General features: G+C 41.8%; 1 protein-coding gene across 1 annotated transcript in view; it reads left to right on the top strand.

Moving 5' to 3' along the window:
- Positions 1 to 9,844: 9,844 nt before the first annotated feature.
- Positions 9,845 to 22,177, top strand: part of PSD3 (pleckstrin and Sec7 domain containing 3) — a 338,824-nt gene continuing 326,491 nt past the window's right edge. The window contains exon 1 of the mRNA XM_087814210.1: positions 9,845 to 9,915. Coding sequence (XP_087670336.1) covers positions 9,895 to 9,915 — 21 coding nt within the window. The 5' untranslated portion in view covers positions 9,845 to 9,894. The remainder of the gene's footprint in view (positions 9,916 to 22,177) is intronic.

Genomic DNA, 22,177 nt, shown 5'->3' on the forward strand with positions numbered 1-22,177 from the left:
TGTCTTCTATAAAAGGTAAAAGCATTTTTATTTGTAACTCATTTCACAAATAAGGACAGTGATTGGAGTAAAATGACTGGATAGACTTTGGCTTCAGGTTGGCATCCTCTGTTGGTTCCCTCCCTCCAGGTATCCAGTGCCCTGAGCATCCCATTCCAAATCATGCTGAATGGCAGGAGGGACTCCTCTAGGAAGGCAATCATCTCTCCAAAATAGAGCAGATCATGGGATATGTCCAATTAGGACATTATTAAAGTAAAATATTATGATTAGCTTGCAACTTTTGCCAAGAGTCTACAAAAGGGGTTTGTTCACCTGTAAAATAAAGAGATTGAGTTAGATAATCTCTAACGTCCCTTTGAATGTTCCTTGGCTTTCTGATGATAGATTTGTTTCTGTCTGTTAACTAAATAGAGGTTCTCACCTATATATGTGTTTAGTATTTTTTCAGATTGTTCTTGACTTTACTGTGTCAAAAAACAAAGGTCAATTCCACAGAGTAGAGAAAAGAATGACTTTAAATTTGTTATATTACTTCTCTGTTCCCTGTCGTGATTTTTCTCCAAAAAGTGGTGTGGCAAATGTGACTAAACTGATAACTGATAATAAGGATATATGATTCACATATTTTCGAACAACAGAATTGTCTTACAGCTTTCAAAATAACATGCTTTATATTGGTACTTGATTGTGTGTGGCTTGAGATAGGTATTTGTCAATGAAGTAATGTTCTTGCTCTAATAGAAAACCTCGTAAATGTCAGTAGCCTAACACAATAGAAATTTATTTTTTGCTTACTTCACAGAATGTGTGTTGGTGAACGTTCTGCTTGCTCTGGGCACTGGCAGCTCTGCAGTAAACAGATAAGAGAACATGAAGGATCTCTTGGAGATTTTAGGTGCCAGGCCTTGAAGTGGCGTGTATTACTTCTGGTGACATTCCATTGACCAGAGCTAGTAACACAGCCCCACCTAGATGCATCTGGTCTAGGAAATGTATCTTTCTAATGTGCCTAGGACAACACCGGAATGGCGTGGTGAACACATAGGATTGTTTCTGCCGTAGTATTTTACAGCAATGAATTGAAGGAAAGGGACCTGAAGGAGAAAGCGGCTTATCCAAGTACACTTTCCGTAGCGCAAATTAGGGTGCTCCTCTGAGGTTGTGACACTTCCCATGCTGAGTTTCTTCTCTTTTGGGTGATTTGGAAATGAAAGAGTGGTAGAAGGTTAGAAACAAAGTTGAAATGGGGGTGGAAAGCGTAAATGCTGAGAAGGGAGAAAGTGTATCATTCTGCAGAATGTGCGTGAGTGTGCGTGCGTGTGCGTGAGTGTGTTGGGGGAGTATTTACAGAATCTAGAGATATTCTGTCAGATAGTGGCTTCATATGTTTGCCTGGATGCCCACTTCCTACCTTTTACAGCCTAAACTTACTTATAATACTCTCTTTCCTTTGCCATTGGCTTAAGCTGAAACTCTTTCTAAGCTGCAACCTTAAGAAGCTAGAAAAAGAAAAGCAAATTGAATCCAAAGTTAATAAAAGGATGGAAACAATAACAGTAAGAACAGAAATCAATAAAACAGGATACAAAAACCAAAAGAGACAATCAATGAAACGAAAATGTTGATTCTTTGAAATCAACAACATTGACAAGCCTCTAGCTAAACTAATGAGGAAAAAAAAAAAATAGAAGACACAAGTGACCAATATCAAGAACGAAAGAGAAAACATTGCTAGAGATCATAAAGACATAAAAAAGATAACAAGAAAATAATATGAAAAACTTTATCCCAATAATTTTGACAACATAAATGAAATGGACAAATTCTTTAGAAGCTCACCCCAGAAGAAATAGGTAACCGAATAAAAATACGTTGAATCTGTAATTTAAAATGTTCTCACAAGAAAACTTCAAGTCTACATAGTATCACAGGTAAATTATACCAAACACTTAAGAAAGAAATCATACTGATTCTGCACAAACTCTTTTAGAAAGTAGGAGAGGAGAAAACACTTCCTAATTCATTTTACGAGGCCAGCATTATTTTGATACTCAAACAAGAAAGATGACATTACAAGAAAGAGAACTACAGACCAATATCCTTCATAAACATAGATGCAATAATAGTAAAAACAATTAGCAAATTGAATCCAGCAACATATAAAATGTAAATTTTTTTGAACTGAATTTTATACCCCTGAAAAAAACCCATATTTTGAAGCCCTAAACCCCAATATATCTGTATTTGGAGATAAGGACTTTAAGGAGGTAATTAAGGTTAAATTAAGGAGGTAAATAAGGGTGGGGCCCTGTTCCAGTAGGACTAAGGGGTATCCTTGTAAGACAGGAAGAGACATCAGGAGTGTGCACACACAGAGGAAAGACCATGTGGGATCACAGCAAGAAGGTGATTGCTAGCCAAGAAAAGAGGTCTCATTAAAAACCAACCTTGATCTTGGCCTTCTAACCTCCAGAACTTGAGAAAATAAATTCCTATTGTTTAAGCCACTGAGTATTCTGTTATGGCTGCTTTAGCAGACTAATACAATAATATAACATGGTCAAATGAGATTTATCTCTGGAATGTTGGTTTAACATTGAAAAATAAATCAATCTAATTCACCAAAATTATAGCATAAGAAAGAAAAATCATATGGATATCTCAATAGATGCAGAAAAAGCATTTGACACCAGCTAGTTTGTCCTACAATTCAAATCAATTCTGACACTATCTACCTGGAGGTAGCATCAGGTTCCACAGGTCCTCAGTCCTTAAGGGACTAAGGGCAAAACTGCCCCACCCCCAATCCACCCACTTAAGAATCACAAGTCCAGGTTGTCCCCTGGGCTTTTGACAGACAGGCTATAAATTGGGGGTTCCCACAACCTCCTCCTCAGGTTCAATTATTTGCTAGAGCAGCTTATAGAATTCCAAGAAACAATTTACTTACTAGATTATTGGTGTATTATAAAAGAATTAACTCAGGGACAACCAGATGGAAGAGATGCATAGGGCGAGGAGTGGGGAAAGGGCAAGGAGCTTCCATGCCGTCTCTGAACATGCCAGTCTCTCTGAACCTTCTTTTGTTCCCCAACCCAGAAGCTCTCTGAACCCTGTCCCTTTGGGTTTTTATGGAGGTGTCATTACACAGGAACAACTGATTAAATCACTGGCCTCCAGCCCCTATCCCCTTCCTGGAGGTCCTGGGGGTGAGGCTGAAAGTTCCAACCCTTTAAACACAATACAGGTTCTCCTGGCAGCTGGCCCCCATCCTCGGGTGCTGTCCAAAAGCCACCACATTAACATAACAAAAGACAATTTTATGCTCTCATCTTTTAGGAAATTTCAAGGATTTAAGAGCTGTGTGCCAAGAATGGGGACAAAGACCAAATATACATTTCTCATTCTAAATCACAATATAACAATGCTTAAAATTGGTGAGTTTTATAGTATGTAAATTATACCTTAATAAAATTGATTTAGAAGGAAAGAGTTATTTTCTCCAGGATCCTTAAGGTAGATCTATATTAATCAATAGACCAAAATACCTGGGCTCATAGAACTTAGAAGGGAAGTGACTCAAAATGAGTCACTCTGTCAGAATTCAGCCCTAGGAACTTGTCACCTTTTTGGAATGAAAGTAATGGGAAACGGAGAGAGAACTGAGAGATTTCTCTCCTTTCATAGACACATTTACAGAAATTTTCAAGTGTAAGAGTTTATAGTACATGTGTGATGAGAGTTCCGCTCTAAGCCCTCCTACCTACTTTATTAACAGTGTTTACCAATATTTCTCTGTAGAGCCACTGAAATCAGAGGAATTCTTAAACAACATGCTATTCCCTCTCAAAATAAGGAGAATTCATTCAATTCATTCCTTCATTCATGCAGTCAATGAACATTTGTTGAGCAGCTCCTCTGTGCTAGGCAATACACCCTGTGCTGGAGATAAAAAGTAAATATAAATAAATAAGGTGTGGGCTTTGCCCTCTGGAGAGTGCTGTCTAATCTGGGTTGCTTGGGATCCCAATTCAAAACACTGAGAGATTCAGCTTCTGGGAGTTGCCATTGTCACTAAAGACTTGCCAAAAAACTATGAGAATTGTGAAAATAAAGACTGCTTTTGATGGAAAGTTCTTTATACCACAGAATGCTGGACTTTTGCAAGGGGGAAGGCCAATCTTTCCCATCCATAGAAAAAGAAATAAAGGCCTAAGAACAAGCAGGTCTCATCTCATGGTTGACAAGTGAGCGAGCTGGGACTCTGTCTCCTGACTCCTGGTCAACATTCAGGCAGCCCCCCCCCTTCTTCATTGTCTCCAATCATCACTCACTGCAGAGCAGCGGTGTTACTCTGCTATAATGTCCTCTTGGAGAGACGCCAGGGTACATTTATAATTCAAACACACCCAGTCATTGGTAATTTCCATAGGTCATTTCTACTCTGGGAAAACATTATAAGTGAACTGCTTATTTCAGCAGAGAAATGTTTTTATATGGAATCCCCCTTCAATGCTGCTTTTGAAACAATTCCTTTTCATTCGTTGAATAATACTGAAAAAATGATTTGTTTTTTGAGGGAAATAGGGACTTTTTCTCAAATATTTTCAGCAATTATTTTGGTAAAGCATGTCCTGGTGCAGATAGGTTTTCAAGTGTGAACCAGAAAAGCATCTGTAGCTATCTATGTACCTATGTAAAGATTTGGTTTTTGTTTTTAATGGTTGTTAGGATATATTCCTGTACTAAAAAGCTTTATATTCTCAAAAAAATAAACCAGTACAATCATATGGTATCTTTGGACCAAAGCTATTGCTTTGCTTTGCACATTTGTTATTTATTTAGTGCCTCCTATGTGCCAAACCTCATGTGAGGTGGTTGGGATTAGCCTGAACTTCCAGAGAGCCTGAAGGAAGGGACAAGTGAGTGTTTCTTGTGATCTAGATGTGGGCCATGCGCCCCAGAGTCGGACTGCCGTCTACTCTCTGGGCTCTATCCAGTAGGGTGGGCTAGAGAGACTCGGCAGGAACAGGAGGTGTCCAGCTGGGTACCTCCGGCTGCAAGAAGGGAGGATTCTCCCATCCTCTCTTTCCCACTGCACACTTCCAGCTAAGGGTTTTCTCTAAAAACACTTATTACTATAAAACACCATATATATTAACTTATCTTGCTTATTTTCTGTCTCCCCAAGCTCATTAGACTCTAAGCTCCATGAGGACTGGGATGTGTTATTTACTCCTGCAGTCAGTAAACTGCACCAAGCACATAGTAAATGTTCATTAAATGTTTGTCACATGAATGAATGAAAAAAAATAAAAATAAGCTGAAACTTTTATTATTTGTGTATATTATTCTTATTATTCTTACCAGACTTAGGCTAACTTATTTGGGTCATGGGGAAAAAGGCGAGCTGAGTCCACCCTCTGCCTCAGATCATCCTCTAACATTTCCCGTGCACTTGCCACAAGGCAGGTGGCATGCACTTCCTCCCCTCTCTTTCCCCACTCCTCTGCTCTTTTCAGTCACCTAAGCACGCTAACCACACTTTTCTCTCTGCTTCTTGTCTCCTAGTCCTCTTATCCATCCAGCATTCCCTCAGTCTTCAGCAGGGTCAGATGCTATGTCCTCTTAGTTTCACCTTGGGCTTCTGAAATTCTAGTACAACATGATTTTAGATTGTTGTACATATAAGCTGAAAATTTATTGTATATTTATGTTGAATATTTCCACCTTAAATAATGCCAATTTTCAACCTATTGTTTATTGAGCCCCTACTATAGACCAGGCACAGTGCTAGAAGCTAGAAATACAACAATAAGATGTAATGTACTCTACTCTAGTGTATTAACTGTGTGTAGTCGGTATACGATTTATAAAGCATCCTATTTATGCACCGAAGCACACATAAGAGCCCTTTTAATTGAAAATGCTCTTAAGTTTAGAGTTCTCTTTGTATTTCAAATAAAAACTTTAAAAAATGCATATTCTAAGACCTTGGATTGTCTGAGAAATTGAATAATGAAATGTGAACCACAGAACAAAAGAAAACATTTTCTTTTTGCTTTTTTGATATGAAATAACTGATACCTATGACAGGACAAAACTCACACTATTAATAAAAATGAGTTAATGAGTTTCAATTTTGAGCACTGAATATTAATCATTGCATAGAAAGCCCTGAAGTGTCCTGAAATCCTACAGTTCACATATGAAAGAAACTTGAGAAGTCTTCCCAAATTTGACAACAAATGTTATCTTCAATAATGAATGTGAGACAGAAACTTTTCTCAAATGTCAATAACTAAAAACAACCACCTTTGATTAACCATGCTAGAGAAAAGACTACCTTTCTGTTGTGCCCACAATGATATTACAGAATCATTCTACCACCTTACACCCACTATGATGGCTATAATAAAAAATAGACAGTAATAAGTGTTGGTTAGCATGTGGAGAAATTGGAACCTATTGTCGATGGAAATATAAAATGGTACAGCAACTATGGAACATAGTTTGGCAGTAAAGTTAGATAGAGTTACTTATGGTCCACAAATGCTACTATAGGTATTTACTGAAGAGAAATGGAAATATAACATCCAAAATGTTCATGAAAAAAAACTTGTGCATGAACACCTATAGCAGCATTATTCATAAAAGTCAAATAGTGGAAAGAACCCAAATGTCCATCAATAAAATGTGGCCTACCCATACGGTGGAATATTACTTGGCAATAAAAAGGAACAGAGTTTTGATACATGCTGCACATGGACGAACACTGAAAACATGGCAAATGAAAGAAACCAGTCACAAAAGACCACATAGTGTATGATTCTATTTATATGAAATGTGCAGAAAAATCTATAGAGACAGAAAGTAGATTAGTGGTTGCCAGGGGCTGAAAGGGTTGAGGGAAAACAGGAGTGACTGCTAAGAGTATAGGGTTTTTCGGGGATAAAATTTTCTAAAACTGGTGATGATTGCACAAGAACAACTGAATTGTTCCCTTCAAGTGAGTGAGTTTTTGGTATGTGAATTATATCTCAATAAAGCTGTTTTTTAAAAAAAACTACTCCAAAGGAGTGATCAAGAGTATGCAGCCAAGACACACTGGGGGAAAGTACTATAGAGGTATTTTAGGAGGTTAATAAAAATATTTTGAAGGCAGTCAATAAAAATGTGTGTGTTTTCTGGAGTTAATATGTGTGGAATTTGTCAACTTTTATTAATTTGTATTTGAAATGTTTTTCTTGTTTGAAATAAATATTCAGTTTTGTACCAACAAAATAAATATCCCATAATTTATTTTAAAATGGCTTTTAGAAATAGTAAAGGTTAACTGTATGCATGAGTAATTCCTGAGAGGATTTTAACTTCGCTTTCATTTCTTCTTTCCACCTCCAGTATCTGACATCTTGCCTATAGTTTTTCTTTCCACACCACGTACACTAGGCTCATGGTAAGAGTGTGGGATGAATATAGTACTGAATACATATGGATCAGCCCATGCCTCTTTTAGAGGCTGCTGTTCAGCTAGCCTGTGTGCCTCCTTCCTTTTACCAAGGTGGACGTTTATGTATGCTGACACTGAACTTGAGCACTATTGTGATCATTTGAACTGGGTACCTGGAAGGGGGCTAGATTAGCAGAAATGGGAATTCTTACTCTATTTTCAATATCTTAAAAAGCCTAACAATATTTATACATAAAATACATTTCCTTTGCGACAAAAATGGGAAAACATTCTGTTGCTTGCTTAACTTTTGAAATGCCCCTTTATTGAATCTTTACTATGGACCAAGTGCTCTGTATAACACAACTTGCTATGCTAATAGCAATTCTGCGAGTTACCATTATCCTCATTTTATAATTGAGGAAACAGAGGCTCGGATTAGAAGTATCTATTCCCAGGTCACTTAGCTAGTAAACTCATGTAAATCTAGGTGACCTCTGCCTCCTATATGAAGTTATGTATGGGAATAGTTGGTATAATTTTAGTCAGCTTAAAATCCTTGACTTTTATGATATATTGGTTACTTTTCCAATTAAAGATCACCAGGCCAGTGGTCAGGTCCCAGGTAGCAACTATTTTCCTACCTGTTCTTACTGCTGATTCCTTGCCAACAAAATCATGAGACCCCCAAGTTCAAACAAGGCCGAAGTTTATTGGGAATAGGCACACACGGATTGTCTTCTTGGGGTGTTTCTATAAGGGTGAAGGTAGGATCCATAAAGGAGAAATACACCCAAGTAACTAGGGTGCTTTAAAAACTACACATCTGACCAAACTGCTGCTCTAGCAGGGGGTGCATGGACTGAGATCACTTCTCAGAAGCTGGAATGGATTTGTATAAATTCCTCCATACCAATGGGGCAGTCAAAGCAAAAATAAGGGACTCCTCTGCCTCCCTGCCTCCTTCCAGTCTTGGTGGGCTGGTTCCTTGGGCCATCAAGAAATTCCACTCTCCATCCCCAACTCAAAGCTTGGGCATTTGGTCACTTCCCTTTGTTTGGGCATCTTCTATTGGTCACAAAAAGGAAGACTCGTCTTTGTGACATCAAAAGTGTAACATAAATGTACCGTAAGCACCATGCAACTGACCACATGCAGCTCGACCTCCAGGCGCGTAGATCTGGTAAACCCTGAACTTGAAGGTGAAGCGCGCTTTGACCGCAACAGACCTCACACGGGGTGGTTTTCCGGCGTCCCGATCCCTTTGCCAGAGGAGGGCGCCCTGCCCTTCCAGACCAGTCACGGGGAAGAGGGAAAAAGCTGCCGGTCTGCGGCACTTCTGATTGAAAATGGTTTTGAGGCGCGCTGTGCCGCGGCGCGTACTCGGTGTGGGGCAGTCTGGGGACAGGGCTGCGGCGCGGCTGCGGACGCGGGCGCTCCCAGCGGGCGCGCCCCCAGGGGACTGGAGCGTGCACGGGCCGCCCGCGGAGCTCCCGAACGAGGCCAGGCAGAGCACGGACCCAGGAGGCCCCTCCTCGCGGCCCCGGACCCCTGAGGGATGCGGGGCGTTCGTCCCGGGCCCTGCGGGATGGTGCCCAACTTGCGGCTCCCCTTCCACGGCCCTTCTTCAGAGGAAACGCCGTTGAAAGGGCCTCTCACTTTGCCCTGGGTGGGAAATGTGGGAACAAGACAAAGCAACAGGCAGGTTTCCGCGGGGCGGAGGGGGAGCGCGTGCCGCCCGGAGGCGGTCGAGGGCCCGCTCGGCCTCCCCGCCCCCTCCGCCGCTGCCCAGCCCGCGCCCCCCGCCCCGCCTCCCCCGGCCCCGCCCCGTCCCGCTCCGGGGCTCCGCCCTCCCCACGCCTCTCCCACTCCTTCCTTCCCCCTCCCACCTCCTCCGTCCCCCTTCCCCCGGGGCACCACCCCCTCCACCCGCTCACCTTCGCCTCCTCCCTTCCCGGGGCTCCTCCCCCTCCGCTCCGCTCCCAGCCCTTCCTACCCTCCCACCCCCTCTCTTTCCTACTTCACCGCGCCCTCCAGCCCCCACCCCCGGGGGAGCTCAGCGTCTCCTCCGCCCCCTCCCACCCTCTCTCACCCCACTCGCCCCCACTGGTCCCCCTCCGCCCTCCTCCTCGCCCCCACCCTCCTCTGCTCCCCTCTGCTCCCCTCTGCCCCTGCCCCCCGGGGCCCCGCCTCCCCTTCCCCGCCTCCCCTTCCCCGCCTCCCCTTCCCCGCCTCCGGGCGCAGCCCCGCCCACCCCGCCCGCCGCCTGTGCCGGACACCGCGGGGGGCCCGCGGGCAGCCTCCGCTAGGGTGCGCGCCGCCGCCCCTCGGCAGCCCGGAGCCGGAGCAGGAGCGCGCTGCGCCCGCCGCCCGCCCGCCCGCCCGCAGGCGCGCCCTGAGGCTCCCCGGCCCGGCGGCGGGTCGGGCGCAGGCGATGGAAGATGGAAGGAAGGAGCGCCGCGGTGAGGCTCGGGACCGGGGCCGCGGGCGCGTGGGGCTGCGCGGGGCTCGCCGTCCGGGCCGGGTCGGGGTTTGGTTGGCTTTGTCGCTCCTCAGTTCTCCAGGGTCCGTGGGCCACTTGTGTTTGTGCCTTAACGTCAGGACCTGGTAGCGATTTTCCTTTTGCTCTTTCTTTCTTTGTGTTTGTGAGGAGCCCAGAGGGGTCAACTTTGTGGGTGTTAAGGTTTGGGGGTTTTAATTCAACCCTCCGCTTTGAGAACCTGAGACTCGGACGAAAAGCCCGAGCACTCGCTCTTGCTTAATGATCAAAAGCAGGGCAGCTTTAGAGGACCCGATGTGCCGATTTCACTCCGCCAGGCCAGCTCTTGTATTTGGGGACTATCACGTTTCTCTGTCAGCAGGAGAAAATCCACAAACTTGCCTTGAGCGACAACGGAAGATTATTCTGTCTAATATCCAAAGTCGCTAAAAAGACGTTTCCTTCTCTTTCATACGCATCGCACGTTATCCGCTGTTTTCGGCTGTATACGTTCCGGCAAATGAAGTTCAGAGATTTTAAAAAAATCACACAGATGAACGCTTAGAGAACGTGCTGCAGAATGTTGTCGACGACCTAAATAATAAAAATGTTCAGTTTCACCGCTCCCCTTGGTGTTAAAGGATGTTTAACACCCTGTAAGCGGGCAGAGGCTGTAGTGGGCACGGCGATTTCACGTTCCAGAGCCTGGGCTGCGCGACAGTGGGATCCAGGATGTCCACTCCCGAGTAACTCTTGAGCCGGCCCAGGTGGTGTGGGGAAGGGGGAGACCTGGAAAATGACTAAGTGGGATTCTGGGAGCAAATGCTTCAGTTCATTAACCGTAATTGAATATAGTCTGTGCAAAGGACTTCGCAAAGCCCAATAGCCAGGCGAGTGAGACAGGATTTCTGCTGTCAAGGAGCTGGCTTCCTAGTTGGAGAGACTTCTGCAAAGGTTATGATGGAGGAACCCAGAGGAAGGAGAGGTTCTGTCTGGCCTAAGGGCTTGGAAGTCCTCTGAGAGGAGCTGGCAGTTGAGCTGGACATTGAAGGGGAGGGTTTGGCTGGCTTTTGGGGAATAGGAGGAGGATGTTCCCTGCAGAAGGAAAGGAAATACTCTTTCCTCTTCCAAGAAATACGTTATCATCATTTACAAATCAAGAGATATTCTTGCAAAAAGTCAGTAAATTCCACTTTGGCCCTTAAAAATGCAACATACTCAACAGAACCAGCAAAGCAATGCAAAATAAATGTACACCTTCCCAACCAATTTTTAGTGGCTTGATGCATGTCCTTCTACAGCTTTCTTATATCCACCCACAAATCATGTTTCAAATCTACAGGGTGGGGCAAAAGTAGGTTTACGGTTGTGAGTATGCAAAACAGAGTTTATTCTTGTATTCGCATTTATTAATTATGGTATTATTTTCTGTACAAACAACTGTAAACCTACTTTTGCCCTCACCCTGTCTGATTTTTGTCTCGTTTGTTAGATATTTCATTAATATATGCTTTTTGTGTGAAAAGGAGCAGAGTGGTACCATGGAAAGCACTTGGACTAGTAGGTAGGATACCTGGCTTATAGGTTTTATCACTGACTGGGTGAGTTTTTGCCACTCTCCTGGGCAAATCATGTAACATCTGCAGCTAAAACTTTCTCCTCTACAGGATGAGGAAATTGGGTAGATCCTCTCTCAGTGCCTTCAAGCTCTAGCATTTTATGGTTTCATGCCTAAACATGTATATGCATTACTTATTCAAGGATGTACTCTTAACTTCACATTCTGAATATCTCTCAGTTTGTACGTTCTGTGAACACATCAGGGCTCTTTTCCTGGCCATTGAACCTGGGAGAGTGATTAAAGCTGCAAAGCTAAAATAACCTTATTTTAAGGTGAAATTCCATAGTTGAATGTTTTTTTAAAAAAATGCAAGCATAAGAAGCTTGATTCGTAAATCTGAATGTGGGTTGGCTTTAAGAAAAATTTTGTTGGCACCGTTCACTTTCTTTGAGGCCAAAGAATAATATATACTTTACGATGCGCATTGTACTCAAGAGGTTCAATTTTGCTTAAATACTAGCAATTAAAAACATGGGATACCTTGGAAATCATTGTGGGCTAGTCAGTCTTGGGGATTTGGAAATAAAAGTGAGATGAGATAGAAAATCAGCTCATTGAAAAAGCAAAATTTGGAGATGCTTTCCATGAATGGCTCTATGTGCTTTCTAAAACCTTGATATATTTGTTTGCTAACCCCGATGGGAAATATGTGAGTGGGATTTAGCCTGGCATTACATACAAAAATACATCCAAGGCATCATTACTTTTAGAGGTGATTTATTTTTCCTTCAGAAATTCTAGAGTCATCTGTCACATTATTCATAAACTAAGACCCCAGTGTGGCAAGGGGCTGATCTCAGTCTGGTTAAGAAGTGCTGAGGCAAAACCGTGTGAACGTTGCTACGTGTGTGTGCTTTGGCCTCCAGACTGGTTTGTTTGAGGTTTACCTGAGGTAATGCTGTCATTTGGCAATTATGAAAAGAGCATTTCTTTGGGCTTGGGTTGGATTAGGAGGTGAGTAATGGAATGTGATCCTTCTCAATGTTTAGAAATGAATTCAGACATGATTGAGGTTTAAGCAGCCTGTGAAAAATAATCTGGTAATCAGGAGGTGACCGAAATCTGTTTATCTGAGGATGTGAATCAGGCTCACAGAAGGCTGGGGTCCAGTCTAACCTAAAATCACTGCTACTTCAAGGGTTCTCAACATTCCAGGGTCCCCTGCAGTCTGGGCCAAGCATAGCTGTCCTTGGCTTCCCTTTGCTACCAGTTGAGGCATTTTCACCGTGAGTACTGCCTCTCACTTCTTTCTGAGTTCTCTTACAGTTAAACCAGATTAAATCCTCCAGAGCGTTTGCTTGGAGTGTCCACCTCTGGACAGCTTGCATTGTTTATGATAATCGTACGCAGGCTTGGAGATTTGCTGGAGAGAATTTCAGCGGTGGCGTTATTTTTGAGACTGTGTGCCTTTGTACCTTTCCTGCGTTTCGGAGTTACAAGACCATCTTCCAAGGACATTTTTCACATGTTTCAACATCAGTAGTGTTCGTTTTAGTGACAAGAGGCAGTGCCAGCCACTGTTGCAGGTTATAGTGGAGAAAGAGGGTGATTTGCAGCATGTGGTTAACAAGTTATTCCTCAATCCAAATTAACAGATTTCCATGCCTCATTCAAAAATAAGGCGTGACATATCATTAATAAGGAATCTTTGCTTATGCTATCTTATTTATATAAAAATAGCACATGTCCCTGCAGTCTTTGTTTTTCACTGGGCCCAGAAGGTCAACAAACTGGGGCCCATTGGTGCCAAGCGGGCAGGGACTTTGTTGACATTTCAGGGCACAGAGGTGATGGAGCATTTTCTCTCTTGGATGGTGTTAGAAGTCACCAGCTCCTCTCCTCCTCCACATGAGAGCAAGGCCCTGGCCCAGGCTCACCACTTATTTCTAGGGGCCTGCTTAACTGTGAACAGTCATCTTGTTTGAAACTCCTTTTCTATGGCCACAAATCAGTGAGATGAATGATTTGTACACGTTCATGGATATTTTAAAAAGTTCACTATTATAGTTTGGGATTTAGTGGTAAGGTGAACATTCTAACCTGAGCCTCGAGTTCTTTTTTTACATAGTATTTTCATGTGGGTTGTCTGGGAAGCAGTTTCCTTTAAGCTTCATATTAAGTCCTAACTTTTGGAAAATGTTTTAAGTGATGTTTTCAGGCATGATGCATTGTTACAAGCGCACCTAATATTTATTGAGATCTTAATGTGCTTTAACACAGATCACCTCCCTCTCTTCCCCATGACAACCCCATGAGGTCAGCACTGTCATCTCCATTCTGAAGCCTGGAGAAGTTAAATAACATAGGTAGTATGCGGCAGAGCTGAGATTTAAACTCTGGCAGTTCTGTTTCCTTAACCACCATTCTGTTTTTATGCCCTCAGAGTTAGCATTGTGTGTTGCAGAAACTGAGCTTTTTGGTTCTAATATTTAGATTCTGTGGGTCTTGAAATTGAATGACTAATTCATCAACAACTGTTACTTTATCTATCTGTTGGCTTAAATAGTGGGACAAGTATTGCTGTTTGGCTCAAGAGATAGAACTTGTATAATTTTCTTTTAAAAACACACGTAGTGTCTAAAGGGATCACGGTAGGACCACATGTAAGGACTTCCACACAGTTATAAATAATTAATTGGAATTCAGAATAAAGCAGATTAATTTAAAATTGAACATAAGGCTCCCCTATTTTACTTCTAATTACATCACCTCATAGAAGTGATCTTGACTTTTCTACAACTGTAGTTATTGACATAGAGAAGGCTGCTTTTCCTTGTGTCCATCCCCCCCGCTCCTACCCACCCCCATCTGGGACTTGGTTGTTGAGAGAAGGAATCTGAAACAATGAGGAGAATGGGGAATGAGCTGGGGGCATTCATAAGAAGATTAGGCGGCAGATGCTCCCTGTTTCTCTTGCCTTCTGTCCCCAGACTTTTGCTAAGAAGCGTGAATTATAGAAGTGGAGCAGCCTGGTTCTTCCTATGGCTGTTTGGTCTGTGAACAAGGGACATAGAAAAAGTTCAATAGAAGCATCTGTAGCTCCTTTTGTTGGGCTTCCAGGAGATTATTGGTTAAGGGCCTGTAGAACTGCTTTTCTCTGGATATGAAAACAGACACCCTTCTTTGAATTTTAGTTTTCAACAATACTTATTTTCCGAGGAGTTATTTGATAGGCACAATATAGATTGAATCATAGGACATTGAGGAAAGGAGAGACCTAGGTGTCAGAATGAGCAGCACAGACAATGCAATAAGCTGATTGCTGCCTTTGTGTGATTATATTTTTCTCTAGCAAAAATTACACAGGGAAAATCCTGAGAAATGGCAGCAGGCTCTGTGATCTTCCATAGCATCCCCTTGACCTTCCCTTCATGTCTCTAAAGCAGGGGTGAGGAACCTTTTTTCTGCCAGAGGCCATTTGGATATTTATAACACCATTCGAAGGCCATACAAAATTATCAACTTAAAAATTAGCCCTGCTATATTGGGTCAAACATTTAATTAACTCACCCCTAATGTGATGGCTGGAACGGCTTCTCTTTGGTGAGGACCTTGACAGGGCCAGACCGGATGATTTCACAGGCCCATTGTGGCCCGCGGGCTGGATATTGCCCAGCCCTGCTCTAACAGCTATAAGTGATGGGTGCTTGAAGAAACAAGATGTTTCCTTGGGTCTGAAACTTTTCATTTGAATCTGAGTTCCTTTAGGGCAGATGTTTATGTTTTTCAGCTTAATTTCTTATGGCTCTAAAGGGTCCACGAGCTTCCTACCCCACCTGCTTATGCTTACTTCTCCCTATACAAATCTCCCACATAGAAAAAAAAATCCCATCACTTTCCCTGAGCTAATATCTATAAGTAAATCAGGGCAGAAACTGTCACACAGACATTAATATGCTCTTCAATCATTCACTCAGCAAATATTAAGTACTTACCATGTGCCAACCTCTATGTTAAGCTCCAAAAAACTTTGCCCACTAATCACTAAGAAAATCTGCCAAGAACTTTCAGAGGCACTTGGATCATACTTCTGAGAGATAAACCTCATGATCTATAAATACTAAAACTACTGTGTCTAAGAACTCTGAACTTACAAACTTTCATAGAATCAATGAATTTACTCTCTAAGTCAATATTACTCAATTGGACTTTATGCTCCAATGGAAATATTCTTTATCTGTGCTGTCCAGTATGGTAGTCAGTAGGCTCAGGTAGCTACTGAGAGCACATTTAGTGGATAGGGAGATTTAAGAACTGAATTTTATTTAATTTTGATGAATTTAAGTGGCCTCACATGGCCAGTGGCTAATATATTAGACAGCACAGCTCTAAAGCAAAAATGCTTTAATAGATGACTGTCCTGGGCAGTCATTTCCACTTGACCATCTAGTTGCGTATGGTGGGTTTACTGACTGGGCTTTGCTAAATTTTGAGCTTGGCACACATTTAACCCATCATGTCTGATAAGTACAAAAGCAGCGAGAGTGTGTGGAGGCATGGGATTTTAATGGAAATGAGAGCAGGTAAAATCATTGCAAGTGGCCTGGCTGGCATGGCTCAACGGTTGGGCATTGACCTATGATCCAGGAGATTGTGGCTGGATTCCCGGTCAGGGCACATGCCCCGGTTGTGGTTTCGATCCTCAGTAGGGGGTGCGCAGGAGGCAGTCGATGAATGACTCATCATTGATGTTTCTCTCTCTCTCCCTCTCCCTCCCTCTCTCTGAAATCAATAAAGATATATTTTTAAAAATCACTGCAAGTGAAGGGAAAAAGAAAATGTATTTGACATTAGGACCTCTTCTGAAAGAAAAAAAAAAGGAATTGTGAAATAGCACATAGTTGACAATACTGAGCAAGAAGGAGGAAAACTTCTGATAAAATAGAAAAACTTGAGTGTCTGGCTGAGAACCCATTGTTATATCAGTTCAAGAGATGGCTGCGAATTGTTTGGGAACTTACAGAGATGGTGCAAATGCTGTAGTCTCCTTTTTTTGTTGCAACCTTAGTTAGTTCTATAGCTTCAAGCCCCTTTGAATCTGCATAGAGTCACAAAAGAGTATCCCAGTGGATAGCGCTGCATAGCTAAGGGCTAAGGTCTTTCCTAGGACCCCTGCAAAGCTGTCTTGGAAGCCCAGGAGATTTTCAATGTAGTTAAAGCTGACTGAGAAAGGTGCCTGAATAGCATAAATATTGGCAAGGGGTGTGCCTGGTTTTAAAACTACAGGGTTCTGCATCACGCTTAGAGATAGAGGACACACCAAGACGGAGGAACAGAGAAAGAAAAATCTTACTCTTTGTCTCCAAATACTTTTCAGTGACAAGTCTGGGAGGTAGACAGCCACATTTGCAGGCTCCGGGGTTTCTCCAGGGTCTGGCATATAGGAATAGCCTTGAGTTTAGCATTTGTGAAATCTTGAGAGAATTCTCATGTTCAGTCCGCTGTTGAATACATTCCAGTTTTGAGCTTTGTAGCTTGTAGTGAAGACATAATGATATCAAAACATAACAATGCAAAAATGTGGGGCGAGAGAGAGCTGGAGAATAGCATGTGTTCTGTATCTATTATGTGCCAGAAATACTATGTGAAGCGTGTGTGTGTGTGTGCATGTGTACACATACATGGATTTATATCTTATATGTTCTTTACAATGGTAAGATAGGTGGCAGCCCCATTTTCAGAGGATGAATTAAGGTTCATGGAGGTTAAATGGAATTTTTTTGCGGGGGAAGGGGATTCTTTTTCAAAACAACTTTATTGAGATAAAATTTACATGCCATACAACTCATCTATTTAAAGTATACATTCATTGATTTTTTGGTATGTTCACAGAGTTGCACATTCATCATTACAGTCAGCCTTAGAGCACCTTCATCCCCTCGCAACGAACTTTGGATGAATTAGCTGTCACTCTAATCCCACTATTGCTCCCATCCTCTGGCCCAGGCAACCGCTAATCTCCTTTTGTCTCCCTGGATTTATCTATTCTGCACATATTATATAAATGGAATCATACAAGGTGTGGCCTTTTGTGACTGGCTTCTTTCATTTATCATGTTTTCAATGCTCGCCCATTTTGTAGCATGTATTAGTACTTCATTCCTTTTTATTGCTGAATAGTATTCAGTTGAATGACAGGCCATGTTTTGTTTATCCAGTCATCAGTTGATGGGTTGTTTCTAATTTTTGGCTATTAGGAAGAATGCTGTTATGAACATTCATGTACAGGTTTTTGTGGGATATATATACTTTCATTTCTCTTGGGGTAGAATTGCCAGGTCATTTTGAAACTGTATGTTTAACACTAAGAGGAATTGCCAACTTTTTTCACAGGGGCTGCACAGTTTTATATTCCCATTAGCAATGTGTGACAGTCATTTCTCCACATCCTGATCAACACTTGTTAATTTGTTTGTCTCTTTTTTATTTTAGCCATCTCAGTGGGTATGAAGTGATATTTCGTTGTGGCTTTGCATTTCCCCAATGATGTTGAGCTTTTTTCATATGCTTGTTGGCCATTTATATTTCTTTGGAGAAATGTCTTTTCAGATCCTTTGCCCTTTTTAAAAATTGGGTTGTCTTTTAAAATCAGGGCCTTTTTATTATTGAATTGTAAAAGTTCTTTATATGTTCTGGATACAGGTTTATTTTCAGTAAACTTCTGTGGGTTGTGTTTTCCCTTTCTTTTTCCTGTCCTTTGAAGTGAGGTTCTTTATCTTAAAGCAAAGCGAGAGAGGGCTTATCACACTTCTAGGGCCTCACATATTTGCTGAAGTCAGTTGACAAAATGATTTGTAAAATGATTTGTGTAATGGATATCATTCGTTTTGTTTTGGGTTGCAAAAAAGCATGGATTTAACCTTTGCCTAAGCTAAGTACTTGGAAGGGTTGCCGAGCTCTGAGGATCTGACACCTTCATGTGTATTGAAAGGAAACTTTGGCAGTGGTTTTCTGGAGACTTTTATGCATGGAAAATGGTGCTTGCCTCCTTAATTAGACAGAACTGCCTAAGAGGAAGAGGACACCTACCTAGAAGACCCTTCTTGGTCTTTTTAGGTCCCATAATTTATGATCTAAATAGTGTTTCCCAAACTTGTCTATCACTCGGATCACCTGGTTTTAGATTTCTAGGGCCGCCTGAAGGTGAAGGTTCTGTAGCTCTGAGGCGGCACTTTTCATAATCACCCCCATGTGATTGAGATCTGAACACCTGGGAAACTGGCGATAATAATGACCTTTTAATGGTTGCCCCTAGAACTTAATTAGACTTCTTTAGGGGGTGTGGTCTCCAGGTGACAAACATCTCTCACTGAGGGTGAGTACAAAGAGCTGATCCAGCCAGTCTGGCTACTCTGCTTACCGCAGCTACTGATCTTGCTCCAGGGCAGCCCAAATGCTCTTCCCCTCCCCTCTCGTAGTAGAGATGGTTCCCCTGTGGTCCTGGAAGAAAGAGGCGAATGGATTAAGTACAGATTGGCAGTTACAAAATAGTTGTGGGGATAAAAGGACAGCATAGGGAATATGTCCACAATATTTCAGTAACTATGTATGGTGCCAGATGGGCACTAAACTTATCGAGCAATCACTTCCTAAGTTATATAAATGTCTAACCACTATGGTGTACACTTGAAACCAATACAAAATAATATTGAAAGTAAACTGAAGTTGAAAAGTAAAAATTAAAATAAAATAAAAATTTAAACCAGGCTCACAAACATTTTCAAGTCGTAAGGTTGCCGGCACCCTCTTGAGAGTATTCCTCCCCCTTCTTTTCCTCCCTTTAAGATGTGTTCATGTTTTTTGTTTGTTCGTTTCTTTTGTTTTTACCATTGTTGAATCTTTGGAGACCTCCCACAGCCACACACATCTCCATGAAAGCCTATGGGGAGAAGGCGGCATAGAAAGCAAAATTGATGGCATTTTATATAACCCCTATGCCTACTTATTTTGGGTTGTCAGGGTCTCCTAAAGGATTTGATAAATGTGAGGTTGGGCAGCTCCTTTTAATGGGGGAGGGAAAGACTTGTTTGCCTGTCTTCTCTCTTTTTTGTTTTTTTTTTATTGATTTTTTTAGAGAGAGAGGAAGGGAGAGGGATAGAGAGATAGAAACACTGATGAGAAACAAAAGTCAGCTGCCTCCTGCATGCCCCCTACTGGGGATCGAGCCTGAAACCCAGGCATGTGCCCTGACTGGGAATCGATCAGGTGACCTCGTAGTTCATGGGCTGATGCTCAACCACTGAGCCACACCGGCTGGGCACCTGTCCTGCTCTGAAAGAATACTCTGTCACTAAGGGAGCAGTAGTGGATGGTTAGCGTGTGGCCTTGAATCTAACAGTCTGATTGGCATCCTGGCTCTGCCACCTTCTAGCTGTGGGTAAGGTATTTTAATGTCTGTGTGCTGAACTGCCTCATTACCCCATGGAATACCTCACTAGTGCTTAATGGTTGTGAAGGGCTTCGAACAGTGCCTGCAGTAAGGAAGCAGTAAACTAGTAAGGGAACAGTAAATGTCACCCGGGTGGTCGGTTATATTACCTGGGTGGGAGGCGGGATTATTTCTCTTCTCAAAGTCACACAGCTATTAAGTGGTAAAAGTGGTCTTTCTGTACCCTGTACTGTGATTGCCTGTAGGTATGCAGTGTGGAAGCCAAGAGGAAAATTCTAGTATTTCGTGTGGTGCTTTGGCACAATAAATGTTTGTTCAGTGAATGAGTTAAACATCCCAGGCTGCTCAGTAGCCAAGCCCAGGGACCCTTCTGAGAATGTATGGGCAGAGTAAGCGCTCTCATTTAGCCGTGTCTTTCCGTGGAGCGGAATTTCCAGAGCCAGCAGGGTTTCTTGCCTAATCATTTTTTGCTATTGGCTTCACTGTGGGGTCTGTTGCATCTACTGTTTTGGGAAAGTGGAATTCTCCCTACTTGGCAGATAGTGCTCATGGGCTGCCGGTAGAGCTCCTGGTGTGTGACGTTCATCAGAGCATTCTTGCAAATAACAACCTAGGGCACAAAAGATAAGAGTAATGTATTACTGTGAATTTCCTCACATAGGCCCTTCCCTTCTGGCAGAGCCATCTGATAGAGCAGATAAAGGCTTGGGTAGTGTTGGCTTGACGTGATGTAACGGTTTGAGAGAACTGTTTCATTCATTCCTTTGATTTTATCTTACTTTTTTCATTCTTGATTCATTTCTTCCTATCTTCCTTGTGTGGTTTATATGTCAGTTGATTGTCTCTTGTGTTCTTCATGGGCCCTGTTTTGGGAGAAAAAAGTCTAATGAAACACAGCGTAATATTCTAAACTTGGATCTTAAGAAAAGATATATTTACTTGAAATATATTTTTATTTTATTTATATATAAAACAATTTATATATTTTAAAAAACTAGATAAACTCAGAGTAATTTATGCCAAAGTTTTAGAAACACTGCTAAAATAAATATATCTGCAGTTCAGTGAGAAAATATTTTAATTTATAAAATCATTATTTACCAAGAACGTTCACTAAATTAAATGGATAATGGTAATTTCTTGACGTATATAGGGATATTCGCATCATGAATCTTTGTATGTAACAAATAATTTATAATTTGTATTTTTCCTCTATTTAGTAAAAACAGTTTAAAAATAAGCCATTGTTAGGCCCTGGCCCAGTAGCTCAGTTGGTTAGAGTGTCATCCTTGTACACCAAGGTTGCAGGTTTGATCCCTGGTTAGCACATACAAGAATCAACCAATGAATGCATAAATAAGTGGAACAACAAATCGGTGTTTCTCTCTCTCTCTCTCTCCCTCCCTCCCTCCCTCCCTCCCTCCCTTTCTCTCTTTCTAAAAATTTGAAAAAAAATAAAAATAAAAATAAACTATTGTTAGTAGAATTCTCTGATGGCCATTTAATGTCTTGTTTCTCAAGTATTCCACTTAACTTTCATGGAAACGACTCTTTCTTATTATAGCCATGTGTAATTATTTTACATAATATTTAATAAAAGTACATAATTTCAGTAGCAAACAACTGGCACAAGTCAGTTTCGGAGCAAATCCAACTGATTCTTGGTAGCTGTCAGCTCAGTAATAGGAGCATAACTCCATGAGTTTGCCAGAGTCTTAATGGGCTCTGAGCGCCGAGTAATAATGGGCTTCAGTTGGGATGTTTTACAGGGTGACTGTGCATCCTGGAGTCGGCTAATTGGAGGTTGGGTAAGAGCTTCTACTGTATGTATAACTTCAGAAACAAAAGCAAACCTGGTAATAGTATGTGAGAATTAATATTATCAAGTAGGGAAATTAGGACGCTCTTTCCATTTTTATTTTAAAATCACATTTGGCTTTATCTGCCTCATATCACATCTGTTTGTGTACAGAGTTACGTCCCTCTTGAATAATTGATTTCTGCATCTAAATGTTTTTTGAAATCATTTGGCTTTCCTTTTACCTGGAAGGTAATTTTAAGTTCTTTTAAAATGTGGTTTATGACAATATGATCCACCCACGTCTATCCATTGAGTGAATGCATTACTAAAGTCTAACAACTCCATTTTTTCTTCTCTCATACTTGAGTCCAGAGGGTCACTGAAAGTAGGTCACACCTAGATTTTATACCTCATTAAAACATTAAGTGCTCTGT

This window comes from Miniopterus natalensis, chromosome 2 (assembly GCF_054644295.1).
Source record: "Miniopterus natalensis isolate mMinNat1 chromosome 2, mMinNat1.hap1, whole genome shotgun sequence".
NCBI lineage: Eukaryota > Metazoa > Chordata > Mammalia > Chiroptera > Miniopteridae > Miniopterus > Miniopterus natalensis.